We start from the raw sequence: 14,561 nt of genomic DNA on the forward strand, positions 1-14,561 counted from the left end.
ATCTTAGCAGTTAGTCACTGAGTGTGGGGAATTTCTTGAATGTTCTAACAGGATTTTTATTGGGTACAGTGTTTTAAGAGGTATTACCTGACAACGATGTGTCATTGGTGCTTAAAGTACAGCCATACTGCAGGTTGCTGTAATTTGCAAAAGGAAACATGTTCAGACTGTGCACACAGTGACCATTCTTACATTGATTGTTTAAATAAGCACAATCCACCAGCCAGGGGCAAAGTTTGATGACGTTGTAGAGCAGATATCATCTTTTAAGGGCACAAAGGGTGATATTGTTGTACACGTTGGTACTAATGATATTAAGAGTAGGAGACCGGCAGAATTACTTAGTAAGTACAGGTCACTGTTGAAAAAAAGCCGTGAATTAGGGTTGAATTTGAAAGTGTCTGCAATTCTGCCCAGACACAATAGGAGGGAGTATATGATGAGAGCCTTGTCGACCAATTCGGACCTGGAAAGATTGTGCAAGGCTCAAGGGGTAGAATTTTTTTCAGTCTGGTCTGTACTTGTTAACAGGGATGGGATACACTTAAATAGAAAGAGTGCAAGAATATTTGCTGATGCTATCGAGGCAGTGTTAGGTGGGTCGGAAAATTGCTAGCTTGGGGGGATATAAGGACTAATAGATTAATAGAAGCCACTGGCAGAGGTGAAAGTGATTCTTGCATTGCTTCTATTGGAATGAGCAGCAGCCTGGAAAACAAGATGCAGGGTATTTCAGAGACTGCTGGGAGTCATTGCGGTACAAGTAAACACATGGGTTGTGTTAGGGTAGCTAAGAATAAGAACAGGTGCAGGTATACTTTCATGTACACCAATGCTAGGAGTTTGGTAAATAAATTTGATGAATTTGAGGTACTGCTCAGAACATCAAAGGAAAATATTGTTGGATATCAGAGACGTGGTGACACACAGATATAAAGAATGCAGAACTGAAATTTGGGGAGTACAATGTGTACAGGAAGGATAGACAAGATAGGAAGGGAGGAGGGGTTATACTATTAGTTAAGAAACACATAAAATCCAAGGAAGTGAAGCCAGTCGACATCGCTGGACAGTGCAGTGTCGAGTCAGTTTGGTGTGACATAAGCACTGGGAGATCAAAATTGAGAGTAGTCATAGACCTAAATAGAGTGGGCCAGTAAATCAGAAAGTCTTATAATGGGGGATTTTAATTTCCCAGATACTGACTGGAATTTGTGGGTTGGTCACTCACACACTAGCAAGGCTTTTGTGGATTTATTGGATGATTGTTTTCTACATCAGCATGTTCGGGAGGCAACTAGAGGGAGTAATACTCTTGATCTAATTATCATAGTGATTCTTCATGGATTAAGAATCTGCAGATAACGGATCAACTAGGTGGCAGTGATCACAGTGTGCTGAAGTGGGATTTACTCAAAGAGGTAATTACCATCAGAGGTAAAGGGAAGCATTTTTGCTTTCGTAGAGGTGACTACGGTGGTCTGAGACAGTATTTAAATTCTGTACGGTGGGACCAACTGATGATGTTACCAACAGCAAATTCAAAATGGGAAGCATTCAAAGAATTTATCTTGGAAGCTACTAGGCTTTTCATACCAACTAAGAAATATTGTTCAAGGTTTAGGTCTAAATGGATGACAGATGAACTAATGAGACATGTGACAGAGAAGAAAAATGCATGGGATACATATAAATTAATGGGTGACATGGAAGCCTATGATAGATATAAGCTGGTCTGCAACCAAGTCACAAAGGAGATTAGGCAGGCAAAGGCAGATTATGAGAAATCCTTGGCAAAGGATGCAAAGAAAAACAACAAAGAGTTCTTTACCTATATAAACTCTAGAAAGAAAGGGATGAATCAGATTGGTCCACTGGATATTGATGGTTCAACTGTTGATGCTCCAGCTCATGTGGCTAACAAACTAAATGAGTATTTTGCATCTACATTCACCCATGAGGGGTTATTCAGAAAGGGGAATGCCAGAGGTGAGTTAAACTCTGGCAGTGAGCTGGATGATTTTGTAATAACTGAGAGGAAAGTGGAGGAGAAATTGTTGAAGATAAACATAAAAAGGGCACCCGGAGTGGATGGGATCTATCCAGTTATATTAAAGGAGGCAGCAATGGAAGTAAGCAAACCCTTAGCCATAATTATGAGAGCTTCTTTGGACTAAGGGTAGGTACTCATGAACTGGAGATGTGCAAATGTGGCCCCAATTCACAAAGGAGGAACAAAGGGCAACACAAGTAATTATAGACCTGTTAGTTTAACTTCTGTTTCAGGAAAATTAATGGAGGCACTGGTTAAAGAAGCACTGCATAATCATCTAGACAAGACTTCAGTTATAGCTCAGACACAGCATGGTTTTGTTAAGGGAAAGTCTTGCCTGACCAATTTGATTGGATACTATGATGTGGTAACAAAGGAACTGGATGCAGGAAATAACTTTGATATCATATATTTGGATCTTAGAAAGGCTTTTCATACTGTTGAACATGGAAGACTGCTGCACAAATTGGAGGCAATTTGCTGCTATGGATAAAGGGATGGTTGAGTGGGTGAAGACAGAGTGGTAATCAATGTACACTGCTCGTCGTGGACTAATGTTATTAGTGGAGTCCCTCAGTGTTTAGTATTGGGTCCATTGTTGTTTTCTGTATTTATAAATGATATTGATGATGGTATATCAAGTTTAATGTCCAAGTTTGCAGACGATACGAATGTTGGCAAGGTTGTTAAGGACACTAATGACAGTACACTGCTGAAACAGGATCTAGAAAAGTTGAACAGATGGGCTGAAAGGTGGCAAATGAAGTTTAACATTGACAAATGTAAAGTACTACATATGGAAAACAGCAACCCCAGAGCAATGTATCAACTCTGTGGTACTACACTGACAGTGGTAGAGAATGAAAAGGGCCTGGGGGTAATTGTGCAGGCAGATATGTAGTTCTCTGAGCAGTGCAGACAGGCTGCAAGAGTAGCTCATGGCGTCATGTCAATGATATACAGGAATTTTTCTATCAGGGATAAGGAGGTGATTATCCCCTTATACAAGGCAATGGTCAGGCCACACCTTGAGTACTGTATACAGGTCTGGAGGCTTCATTTTAAGAAGGATGTAGAGCTCTTGGAACGAGTACAGAGAAGGGCAACAAGATTAGTGAATGGAACAAAGGGTTGCTCTTATGAAGAAAGACTTAAATTTTGCAAATTACAGTGTCTGGATGTTTGTTATTTGGCCATATTGCTCCGGGATATGCAGTGGTCATTCCCTGACCTTTCTGCATCCTCCGTATTTAGTGGTGACGGGCTCAAATCCCGGTCTAATCAAGAAGCGTGTGCTATGCACTGCTGCTCCTGCTCACCTGGCTACGGAGGCACCTACACAGTGTCTGGAGACTAGTCACCTGCGAGGTGATCTGATTGAGGTGTATAAAGCCTTGAATGGCTTGAGCATGCTCAATGCTGATGGAACTCTTCCTCTGGCTCAGAATAATCATTTGAGAGGGCATAAATTCAAATTGAGGAAAGACAGATGTAGGATAGATGTGCAGAAGTTTGCCTTTAGCCAGTGGGTGGTTGATTGGGGAACAGACTTCCATCCTTTGTTGTGGAAGTTGACAGCCTAAATAAATTTAAGGCTGAGCTGGACAGGTACTTGGAATGAACGGAGGTGTGAAATGGGAGAGTTTTTTTCTTTTTTTGGCTGATGCTGCATAAGCTTGCTTTCTTGCATCATATACCTCTACTAATTCTAAAGCTAACTTGTGTGAACTGTTTGTCTGAAAATCAAAGTGCAAATCATTCTGTACAAAACCACCTTTGTCCATCATTTCAGAAGGCTCTATGATTTGTCATGGGCAATACAGAAAGTGCAGATCTTTTTGAAGCTTGAACTTCTTGAGTTGAGTAAGACGGTGCAGATAAGTACTTCATTTTCTGTTTCACATTCCTCCCCTTATCTTCCCTCAGTTTTCTTTACTGTCTTGCTTTGTACTGGTCTTTCTCTTCTCTTCTTTAACTCTGCATATATCATGCTGCTATAGTGTTTTTGATCAGTATGCTGGGTTGACGTGTACATTGGTTTCAGTGATAAATGGTAAATCTCTGGCCTGGCTCCACATGCCAGGGATGGTAACTAACTTGCAGCAGGCTAGGGTAAGACACCAGCCATTCAACACGAACAACTTAACCCAGCACTACACTACGATACAAATAAGCCACTACACTGATTGGCCTTTATCTGTATGATAACTACACACATTAAATGCAGTTTTTGCCATGGTTTGGCTGGAGCTGCATGCACACCAATAAATAAAAAAAATAATAATAATAAAAATGTAGTCCTCTGAATTCGGGTTAGAGATCCTACAAGGACATTTTGAAAATATTACGAAATCTGGCTACTGAAGTCTGATGGCCTCTACAGAACTCTATTTTGTTGAGTAGCTTTGCAACTTCTTTAAAATGCCTACAAGATAAACTTTATCTGAAGTTTTAATTTTATATTCACGGAACCACAAGTCTAGCGCCAGGTGGGCAGGAGCAGAAGTGCGTAGCACACACTTCTTGATTAGACCGGGGGTCGAGCCCGTGACCACCAAATATGGAGGATGCGGAAAGGTCAGGGAATGACCACCGCATATCCTCGGACCAATATGGCCTTAGTTGCTAATGCTCCTAAAAACCAAACAACAACAACAAGTCTAGCATTTTCATGGTTTGCCCTATAAAACTATCACTTATGTAGGACCAAACCTGCATGCAGCTATAAACACAAACTTTGTCATTCTGGCAATTAAATTTTTCTTCAGTTTTAAAGATTGAGAGAATTTTGGATTTCAAGATTTTGAAGGAATTTTGATTTTAAAGGAATGTTGGATCTCACAAGATTGGCAAGATTCAACACTCCTTTACATCAGAAAGGTAAAACTTTAAAAATCATTTTCACAAGATGGCTGCAATTCAATCCACAAAAAACTAATTAGTAATGCTCTAGGAGACATGTAGATCAGTTAAAATGATATAAGCTAAAATATTTAAGTTACAGAGGAAAGGAAAATGGAAGAGTATGCTAGCAACAAAATTGTAAATCATGATGTGCTGGGCATACTTAAAATCTCTACTAAAACCTTCTCAACACATCCCAAAAACATATGCAGTCCTTAAAACTTTATATAATGGAATATAAACTTAAATAACTTATCATAACTTAAATGCTTAAGAAAAGATATTTCTTTGAATTGTTGTCTCTCAACGACTGGTCTACAGTTTCCCTTGTTTACTAAACAGAGGTAGAGGACACATTAATGAACTTTAATTGAACTTTTTTTTAATGAAATTAAGTGGCATGAATAAAAAAAAAAAAAAAACCTCTTATAGAAGTAGCAAACAAATAAGTATATTTTCCTCTAGCAATTTTTGAAGGATAAGAATATACTTTAGACAACTTGGTATCTAATGATATTTTAAGATATCTTAAAATATCAATATCTATAATTATTTAAAATGTCTACATATATTTTAAATAATTCTAGGAATTAAAATTTAATGCATAATTGTTTAAATCTAAAGATAAAGAGCATTTCAAGTATTGCAAAATTATACTAACATTTGTATGCATGAATTAGTCCCTTAATCCAATTTAACAGACATGCACTGTTCCAAATAAAAACTGTGATGTTGACATATAAAATGTTATGATGTTGACATATAAAATGTTATTGACCACCTTTATGAGTGTGAATGGAGAACATGACACATCATTACATGTTATGCTAATATATTAACTGTAATAAATGTTACAACGAAATTCTTCTGGCTGCAGTAATTGTACTCGATAAAAAAAATGGAAATTTATTTAATCAAGGTCCCCTGCATTTTTCATTGGTTCCCCACATTATAAAAATAAATAAATGAATGGAAAAAAAATACACTTTAGAAAACAGGCCTTGAGCGTCGGGCTGCATCACTATAATATAATTTCTAGTAATGACCGACAAACTGGTTTAAGTGTTTAACTTAAACCAGTCTGTCAGTCAGTAGAAATAATATAGGAAAAATACACTTGTTGACATTTTCATTATAAAAGGATATTGTACTTACTAGTTTCATCAATGAGTTTTTGTGTATTCTCCTGCAGCCAATTTTGGTAGTACATCCTCACATTATCTTTATGTTTTTTGCCATTGCAGTGAGTTTTTCTTACTGAAGGCTAAAAAGAAAAGTAGAGAAAAAGAATAATAAGTCAAATAATTTCAGTCTCGAAATTCAAATGTATGTTAGTATTTTAAGGTTAACTTATCCGTGTTTTACTTTAAGAATTAGGCCATGTGACTATGTAGCATCACAGACAGCATATTCTTTGATGTAAAGTGAATCCAGATGGCCTGACAGACCCAAATAATTTTGGCTTCCCCCCCCCCCTCAGTAGATCATGGTAAATTACATTTTTGAAGGGAAAAAGGTCCCCACCCACAGGAATCTATTTTTTATCAACATCATGGTGATTAATGTGTAAAAATCTTCAGTAATCAGGAGAAACAATATGGTAGTTGAGCTGTTTACTTTTAGTTAACAAATGCAACAAGCCTGATGTAACCAGAGTAGAAAACTAAACTGAAACAGGCTCTTGGTGTAATCAAAAACTAAGTGCATAAATACTGAAGAAAAAATATTTTTTGAAAATCTGTTGCATACCTTCTTCTAATCCCCATTGCAATTGTTGTTTGAGTGCAAATACTCTTGTTGCACTCAAACAACTGTGAAATAAAAACAGCTAATACAGTAACTTGCAATTAACATTACATAATTCAAGTCCACATTTTTCCATTATTTTATATCTCGTTATTAAACTTTACCTTAAAATATATCTTATACATTTTCCTAAGGAAAGGAACCTCAACAGAATTTCATAAAGTACAGTAAGTCCCCAACATAAGTAACAGATACGTTCCAGGACTTCTTACGTAAGTCTAGTTTTATGTAACTCGGGAATGACTAATAAAATGCTGCTACTATATGCCTGATATCTCATCATGCCCCTATTCCTGGGCCTAGTCTCCAGCCACTGCAATTTGCAGAATTTAAGCCTCTCTCGGTAAGAGGATCCCTTCATTCCCCTCACCAATCTTGTTGCCCTTCTCTGTACACACACTCAAGTAAATCTACATCCTTCCTAAAATGAGGCCTCTAGACCTGTATGCAGTACTCAAGGCATGGCCTGACCATTGCCTTATACGGAGGAATAATCACCTCCTTTTCCCTGCTAGCAAAATTCCTATATATCATTTACAAAACCCCATGACCCGCCCTGGCAGCCTGTCTGCATTGCTCAGAAAACTTCATATCTGCCTGCACAATTACTCCCAGGTCTTTTTCATTCTCTACCACCTTAAGTGTAGTACCACACAGTTGGTACGTTTCTCTGGGGTTACTTCTACCCATATGCAGTACTTTGCATTTGTCAAGGTTAAACTTCAGTTGCCACTTCTTAGCCCATCTCCTCAAATTATCTTGATCCTGTTGCAGTAGCACACTGCCATTACTGTCGTTAACAACCCTGCAAACCTTTGTATCATCTACAAACTTCGACATTAAGCCTGATATACCTTCATCAATATCATTGATAAATATACAAAACAACAGTGGACCCAACACCGAACCCTGTGGGACTCCGCTAATAACAGTCCACGAAGAGCAGCACCCATTGATTACCACCCTCTATCTTCTCCCACTTAACCATCCTTTTATCCAATATAGCAACTTACTCTTAATACCATTCTGCTCCAATTTGTACAATAGTCTTTCATGCGCAACAGTGTCAAAAGCTTTCCTGAAATCCAAATATATATCAAAATTATTTTTTGCATCCAGTTCCTTTGTAACCACATCATAATATCCTATCAAATTTGTCAGACAAGACTTTCCCTTAACAAACCCATGCTGTGTTTGAATTATTGCTGCAGTCTTGTCTAGATGATCCTGTAATGCATCTTTAACCAGTGACTCCATTATTTTATCCGGAACAGAAGTTAAACTAACTGGTCTGTAATTACTCGTATCACCCTTCGATCCCCCTTTGTGAATTGGGGATACATTTGCACATCTCCAGTCAGTGGGAACCTCCCCTGAGTCCAAGGATGCTCTCATAATTATGGCCATTGGAGGCAAATTGCTACTATGGATAAAGGGATGGTTGAGTTGGAGAAGACAGAGTGGTAATCAATAGACACTGCTCTTCATGGACTAATGTTATTAGTGGAGTCCCTCAGGGTTCAGTGTTGGGTCCATTGCTGTTTTCTGTATTTATTAATGATATCGATGATGGTATATAAAGCTTAATGTCCAAGTTTGCAGACGATACGAAGGTTGGGGTTGTTAATGACACTAATGACAGTACACTGCTGCAATAGGATCTAGAAAAGTTGAGCAGATGGCCTGAGAGGTGCCAACTGAAGTTTAACATTGACAAATGTAAAGTACTGCATATGGGAAGCAGTAATCACAGAGTAATGTATCAACTGTGCAGTACTACACTGACAGTGGTAGAGAATGAAAAGGACCTGGGGATAATTGTAAAAGCAGAAAAGATGTTTTCTGAGCAGTGCAGATGGTCTGCAAGAGTAGCTCATGGTGTCTTGTCAATGATATACAGGAATTTTTCTAGCAGGGATAAGGAGGTGATTATCCCCTTGTATAGGGCAATGTCAGGCCACACCTTGAATACTGTACACAGGTCCATTTTAAGAAGGATGTAGAGCAGCTGGAATGAGTACAGAGAAGGATAACAAGAGTAGTGAATGGAACAAAGGGTTGCTCTTATGAAGAAAGGCTTAAATTTTGCAAATTACAGTATCTAGAGACTAGGCACCTGCGAGGTGATCTGATTGCAGTGTATAAGGCCTTGAATGGTTTGAGCATGCTGAATGCTGATGGGATTCTTCCTATTGCTCAGAATAATCGCCTGAGAGGGCATTGTTTGTTTGTTTGTTTTTTTGGTTTTTAGGAGCATTAGCAACTAAGACCATATTGCTCCGGGATATGCGGTGATCATTCCCTGACCTTTCCGCATCCTCCGTATTTGGTGGTGACGGGTTCGAACCCCGGTCTAATCAAGAAGCGTGTGCTACGCACTGCTGCTCCTTCCCAGCTGGCTACGGAGGCACCCTGAGAGGGCATAAATTCAAATTGGGGAAAGTTGCACGGTAGATGTGCGGAAGTTTGCCTTTAGCCAGTGGGTGGTTGATTGCTGGAACAAACATCTGTCATTGCAGAACTAGACAAACATTTGGAGCGAGTGGATGGGTGAAATGAGAAGGATTTTTTTTTTTTTTTTTGGCTGATGCTATATAAGCTTGCCTTTTTGCATCATGTGCCTTTACTAATGCTAATTAGTGGAGTGCCCGAAGGTTCAGTGTTGGGCCCATTGTTGTTTTGTATATTTATCAATGATATTGATGAAGATATATCAGGCTTAATGTTGAAGTTTGCAGCTGATACAATGGTTGGCAGGGTTATTAATGACAGTAATGATAGTATGCTACTGCAGCAGGATCTAGAAAAGTTGGGCAAATGGGCTGAGAAGCAGCAACTGAAGTTTAACACTGACAAGTGCAAGGTACTGCATATGGGTGGCAGTTACCCCAGAGAAATGTACCAACTGTGTGGTACTACACTCAGGGAAGTGGTGAATGGAAAAGACCCGGGGGTAATTGTGCAGTCAGATATGAAGTTCTCTGAGCATTGCAGACAGGCTGCCAGAGCAGGTCATAGGATCTTGTCAATGATATATAGGAATTTCACTAGCAGGAATAAGGAGGTGATTATCCCCATGTATAAGGAAATGGTCAGGCCACACCTTGAGTACTGAATACAGGTCTTGAGGCCTCATTTTAGGATTTAGAGTTGCCAGAACAAGTACAGAGAAGGGCAAAAAGCCTGGTGAGGGGAACAAAGGGCTGCGCTTATAAAGAAAGGCTTAAATTATGCAAATTGCAGCATATGGAAACTAGGCACCTGCAAGGTGATCTGACTGAGGTGTATAAGGCCTTGAATGGATTGAGCAGGCTCAATGCTGATGGGATTCTTCTTCTTCCTCTTGCTTAGATTACAAACCTGGGAGGCATAAACTCAAACTGAGGAAGGACAGTTGTTGAACAGGTGTGCAAAAATTTGCCTTTAGCCAGCGGGTAGTTGATTACTAGAACAAACTTCCATCTGTCATTGTGGAAGTTGATAGCTTAAATAAATTCAAGGAAGAAGTGGACAAACTTTTGGAGTGAATGGATGGGTGAAATGGGAAGGTTTTTTTTTTTTTGGCTGATGCTGTATGTACAAACTTGCTCTTTCTTGCATCATATGCCTCTGCTAATGCTAAATATCAATGAAAGTTTATGGTTTCTGTGAAAAAAGATAGGTCCCACAATCCAACAGTAGGTCATTTCACACCATACACCAACTTCCACAGATATTGAGGAGTTTCATGTGTTGTAGAGTTGCATGTGTAAGAATTTTCCATACCCAATTCAGATGAAACCTTGTAAAAAAAAAAATAAATAAATAAATAAAGTCCAATCTAACATCTGGACTTTCTTCACCCATTTTTTCCAATAATCATCCATAATCTCATGATGCTCTGAATTTGATTTTAGTGTTTATTGCGCGGTCGCAATAGCCATGCAGTGCTTAGTCTAAGATGTGCCAAGTCAAAATTCCAACCTAGAAATAGATTACCATGTCCATACAGCAAAAGGTTACTAAATATCTATAAAAAATAGTAAATAATAAGTGTATATCATAAGTATTAAAATGCATTTATATATATAAATTTACAGAATGTAAAAACTGAAAATTTCAGGTAAGTTGTCCCTGTCAAATTAAATCTGAATGACAACTGGTTAAATATACTAAAACATGTCATTCATTGATAAAATTGACACGTTCAATCAACATGTGTTTGAAAGCCAAAATGATGTCACATACAGGAGAGCCAACAGCCCTTGGCAGAAAAGAATGTTCAAGATGACTGTCCTATACAAGTTGATAAAGCAACTTTCTCGTTAAAATTTCTGTGCAAACCAGACTGCTATAGCTGAATTACAGACTTTTGTCTTGTATTACTTGTTTGAAGCTTGTGTGTGCTGTGAGGGTTGCCACTGGGAAAAGAGATTCATGTAACTGGTAGTCTGCATAGAGGACTAGCAGATAAGGATTATTTGAGGTCAATGATGATTTGGTGATTTGGCTGCAACATCAGCCAAATCATTTTCCCTGATTCCAATTTCGCTGGGGATTTGGCAGAAATGAATATCAAAAATCAGGTTTCAGCCTTTCAGCCATGAAGCTTTTAGGGAGGCGGTTTTCCAGTGATGAGGACCTTCTACGGGCTTGGGACAACGAGTGTGCTTTACTCCCTAGTGAAACTTGGCAGAACTGGTTTAAAGATTGGTTTCGGAGGATGGAGAGGTGTATTGAATGTAGAGGAAATTACTTTGAAAAAATTAAATAAAAACCTAGTACCCTTTGTATAACTGGATAGATCCCATCCACCCCAGGTATCTTTCTTGTATTTATCTTCAACAATTTCTCCTCCACTTTACTCTCAGTTATTACAAGATTCTCTAGCTTACTGCCAGAGTTGAATACACCTCTGGCATTCCCCTCGCTGAATAACTCCTCATGTGTGAATGTCGATGCAAAATATTCATTTAGTTTGTTAGCCACATGAGCTGGAGCATCAACAGTTGACCCATCGATATCAAGTGGACCAATCTGATTCATCCCCTTCCTTCTAGAGTTTACATAAGTAAAGAACTCTTTGCTGTTTTTCTTTGCATCCCTTGCCAAAGATTTCTCGTAATCTGCCTTCGCCTGCCTAACCTCCTTTGTAACTTGGTTATAAATCAACTTGTATCTATCATAGGCTTCTGTGTGACGTGTTAATTTGTATGTATCCCATGCATTTTTCTTCTCTGCCATGTCTCATTAGTTCATCTGACATACATTTAGGCCTAAACCTTGAACAATATTTCTTAGTTGGTATGTAAAGCCTAGTAGCTTCCAAGATAAGTTTTTGAATGCTTCCCATTTTGAATTTGCTGTTGGTAACATCATCAGTTGATTCCACTGTATAGAATTTAAATACTGTCTCAGTCCATCGTAGTCGCCTTTACGAAAGCAATACCCCTTCCCTTTACCCCTAATGGTAGTTACCTCTTTGAGTAATTCCCACTTCAGCACACTGTGATCACTGCCACCTAGTGGTTCATTTATCTGCAGATTCTTAATGCATGAAGAATCACTACTGATAATCAAATCAAGAGTATTACTCCCGAACATGCTGATGTAGAAAACAATCATCCAATAAATCCACAAAAGCCTTGCTAGTGTGTGAGTGACCAGCCCCCAAATTCCAGTCAATATCTGGGAAATTAAAATCCCCCATTATAAGACTCTCTCATTTACTGGCCCACTCTATTTCCCTGTACAGTTTCTGATTACACTCATCAGAGTCATTAGGCCTATAGCACACTCCTACTCTCAATTTTGATCTCCCAATGCTTATGTCACACCAAACTGACTTGACACTGCACTGTCCAGCAATGTCGACTGGCTTCACTTCCTTGGATTTTATGTATTTTTTAACTAATAGCATAACCCCTCCTCCCTTCCTATCCTGTCTATCCTTTCTATAGACATTGTACTCCCCAAACTCCAGTTCTGCATTCCTTATATCTGTGTGACACCAAGTCTCGGAAATCCCCACAATATCTGCCTTTGATGTTTTGAGCAATACCTCAAATTCATCAAATTTATTTACTAAACTTCTAGCATTGGTGTACACGCAAGTATATTGTTGTTGTTGTTGTTGTTGTTGTTGTTTGGTTTTTAGGAGCATTAGCAACTAAGGCCATATTGCTCCAGGATATGCGGTAGTCATTCCTTAACCTTTCCGCATCCTCCGTATTTGGTGGTGACGGGCTCGAACCCCAGTCTAATCAAGAAGCGTGTGCTACGCACTGCTGCTCCTTCCCACCTGGCTACGGAGGCGCCTCACGCAAGTATACATGCACCTGTTCTTTTTCTTAGCTACCCTAACACAACCCATGTGTTTGTTTGTACCCCAGCAGTCTCTGAAATATCCTGCATCTTATTTTCCAGGCTGCGGCTCATTCCAATAGAAGCAGTGCAAGAATCACTTTCACCTCTGCCAGTGGCTACTGTTAATCTATTAGTCCTTGTATCCCCCCCAATCTAGCAGTTTTCCAACCCACCTAACACTGCCTCGATAGCATCAGCAAACATTCTTGCACCCTTTCTATTTAAGTGTATCCCATCCCTGTAGAAGCAGTCTCTCCTGTTAACAAGTACAGACCAGGCTGAAAAAAATTCTACCCCTTGAGCCTTGCACAATCTTTCCAGGGCCGAATTGATCGACACGGCTCTCATCATATACTCCCTCCTATCGTGTCTGGGCAGAATTGCAGATACTTTCAAATTCAACCCTAATTCACGGCTTTTTTCCAACAGTGACCTGTACTTGTTAAGTAATTCCGCCGGTCTCCTACTCTTAATATCATTAGTGCCAACGTGTACAACTATATCACCTTTTGTGCCCTTAAAAGATGATATCTGCTCTACAACATCATCAACCTTTGCCCCTGGCAGACATACCCTGGTCCTGTTCCACCTATCCTTTTTACAAAGCATGTTTCCCTTTTTCCTGACAATAGAGTCACCAACAACTACTAGTTCCTTTGGGACCAGCGCATTCTGCCTTGGGGGGCTGCCGCTGTGTTGCGTGATGACCAAGTGCAAGCTCTGGCATTGGTGTGGGCAGCTGAGAGCTTGATGGGCCCCTCACTTTTAATCCTTCGAGGGCATCCACCATGTCCTTCAAGCTCTCATATAGACCCATAACAACGCTGAGTTGTCGCCTGATTTCCTTACACTCCTTGCATCGCGAACACACAAAGACATCCCCCATGGCAGTATCATGTCCCGTACCCGACTGCTCCACAAACATCAAGCAAGTAGTGCATTTTAATAGGCTGTGATTCAGAGGGCAACTGCCCCCCTCAGTTCTCCCCTGAGCCACAGCACTCCCATTAGCTTGAGCCTTTTGCTTTGCTGCTCTGGTCTGAGTCATGATTTCGATTTAATTTCAATTTCAGTACAGAATTAAAACCCTAAACTTATATCCCAACACAGTTATAACGCTATATTTATGTTTCAGTATCGAATGTTATCTACGAAATCCCTTTATATAACTTCTGTATCAAGTTAAGTATTAATTATTTATTTTTTACTATTTATTTATGTTACGTAACCCAAGTCATTATATGTATAGTTAAAAGTACAATTTAATTGACAATGAAGTTCAACAAGATTAATTATCTGATTAATTGACAATATTATGTACTATAGTATACTATATTAAGCTTATGCTATCTATTTCTAGATATTTTGTACTGCTTAACAATGGCGGCAAATTACGAACGGTAAACACGTGGATTTGATACCCTTTCCGATACTAAGTAATACCTACAAAATC

General features: G+C 39.2%; 1 protein-coding gene across 3 annotated transcripts in view; it reads right to left on the bottom strand.

Moving 5' to 3' along the window:
• Window positions 1-14,561, bottom strand: part of LOC150086484 (uncharacterized) — an 88,493-nt gene that overhangs the window by 48,625 nt on the left and 25,307 nt on the right. For all 3 annotated transcript variants that reach the window (XM_090371425.1, XM_090371426.1, XM_090371427.1), the window contains one exon: window positions 6,113-6,221. In XM_090371425.1, coding sequence (XP_090227551.1) covers window positions 6,113-6,221 — 109 coding nt within the window. The remainder of the gene's footprint in view (window positions 1-6,112; window positions 6,222-14,561) is intronic.

The sequence above is a fragment of the Mastigoproctus giganteus genome, chromosome 4 (assembly GCF_048544385.1).
Source record: "Mastigoproctus giganteus isolate SK-2022 chromosome 4, ASM4854438v1, whole genome shotgun sequence".
NCBI classification, from domain to species: Eukaryota; Metazoa; Arthropoda; class Arachnida; order Uropygi; family Thelyphonidae; genus Mastigoproctus; species Mastigoproctus giganteus.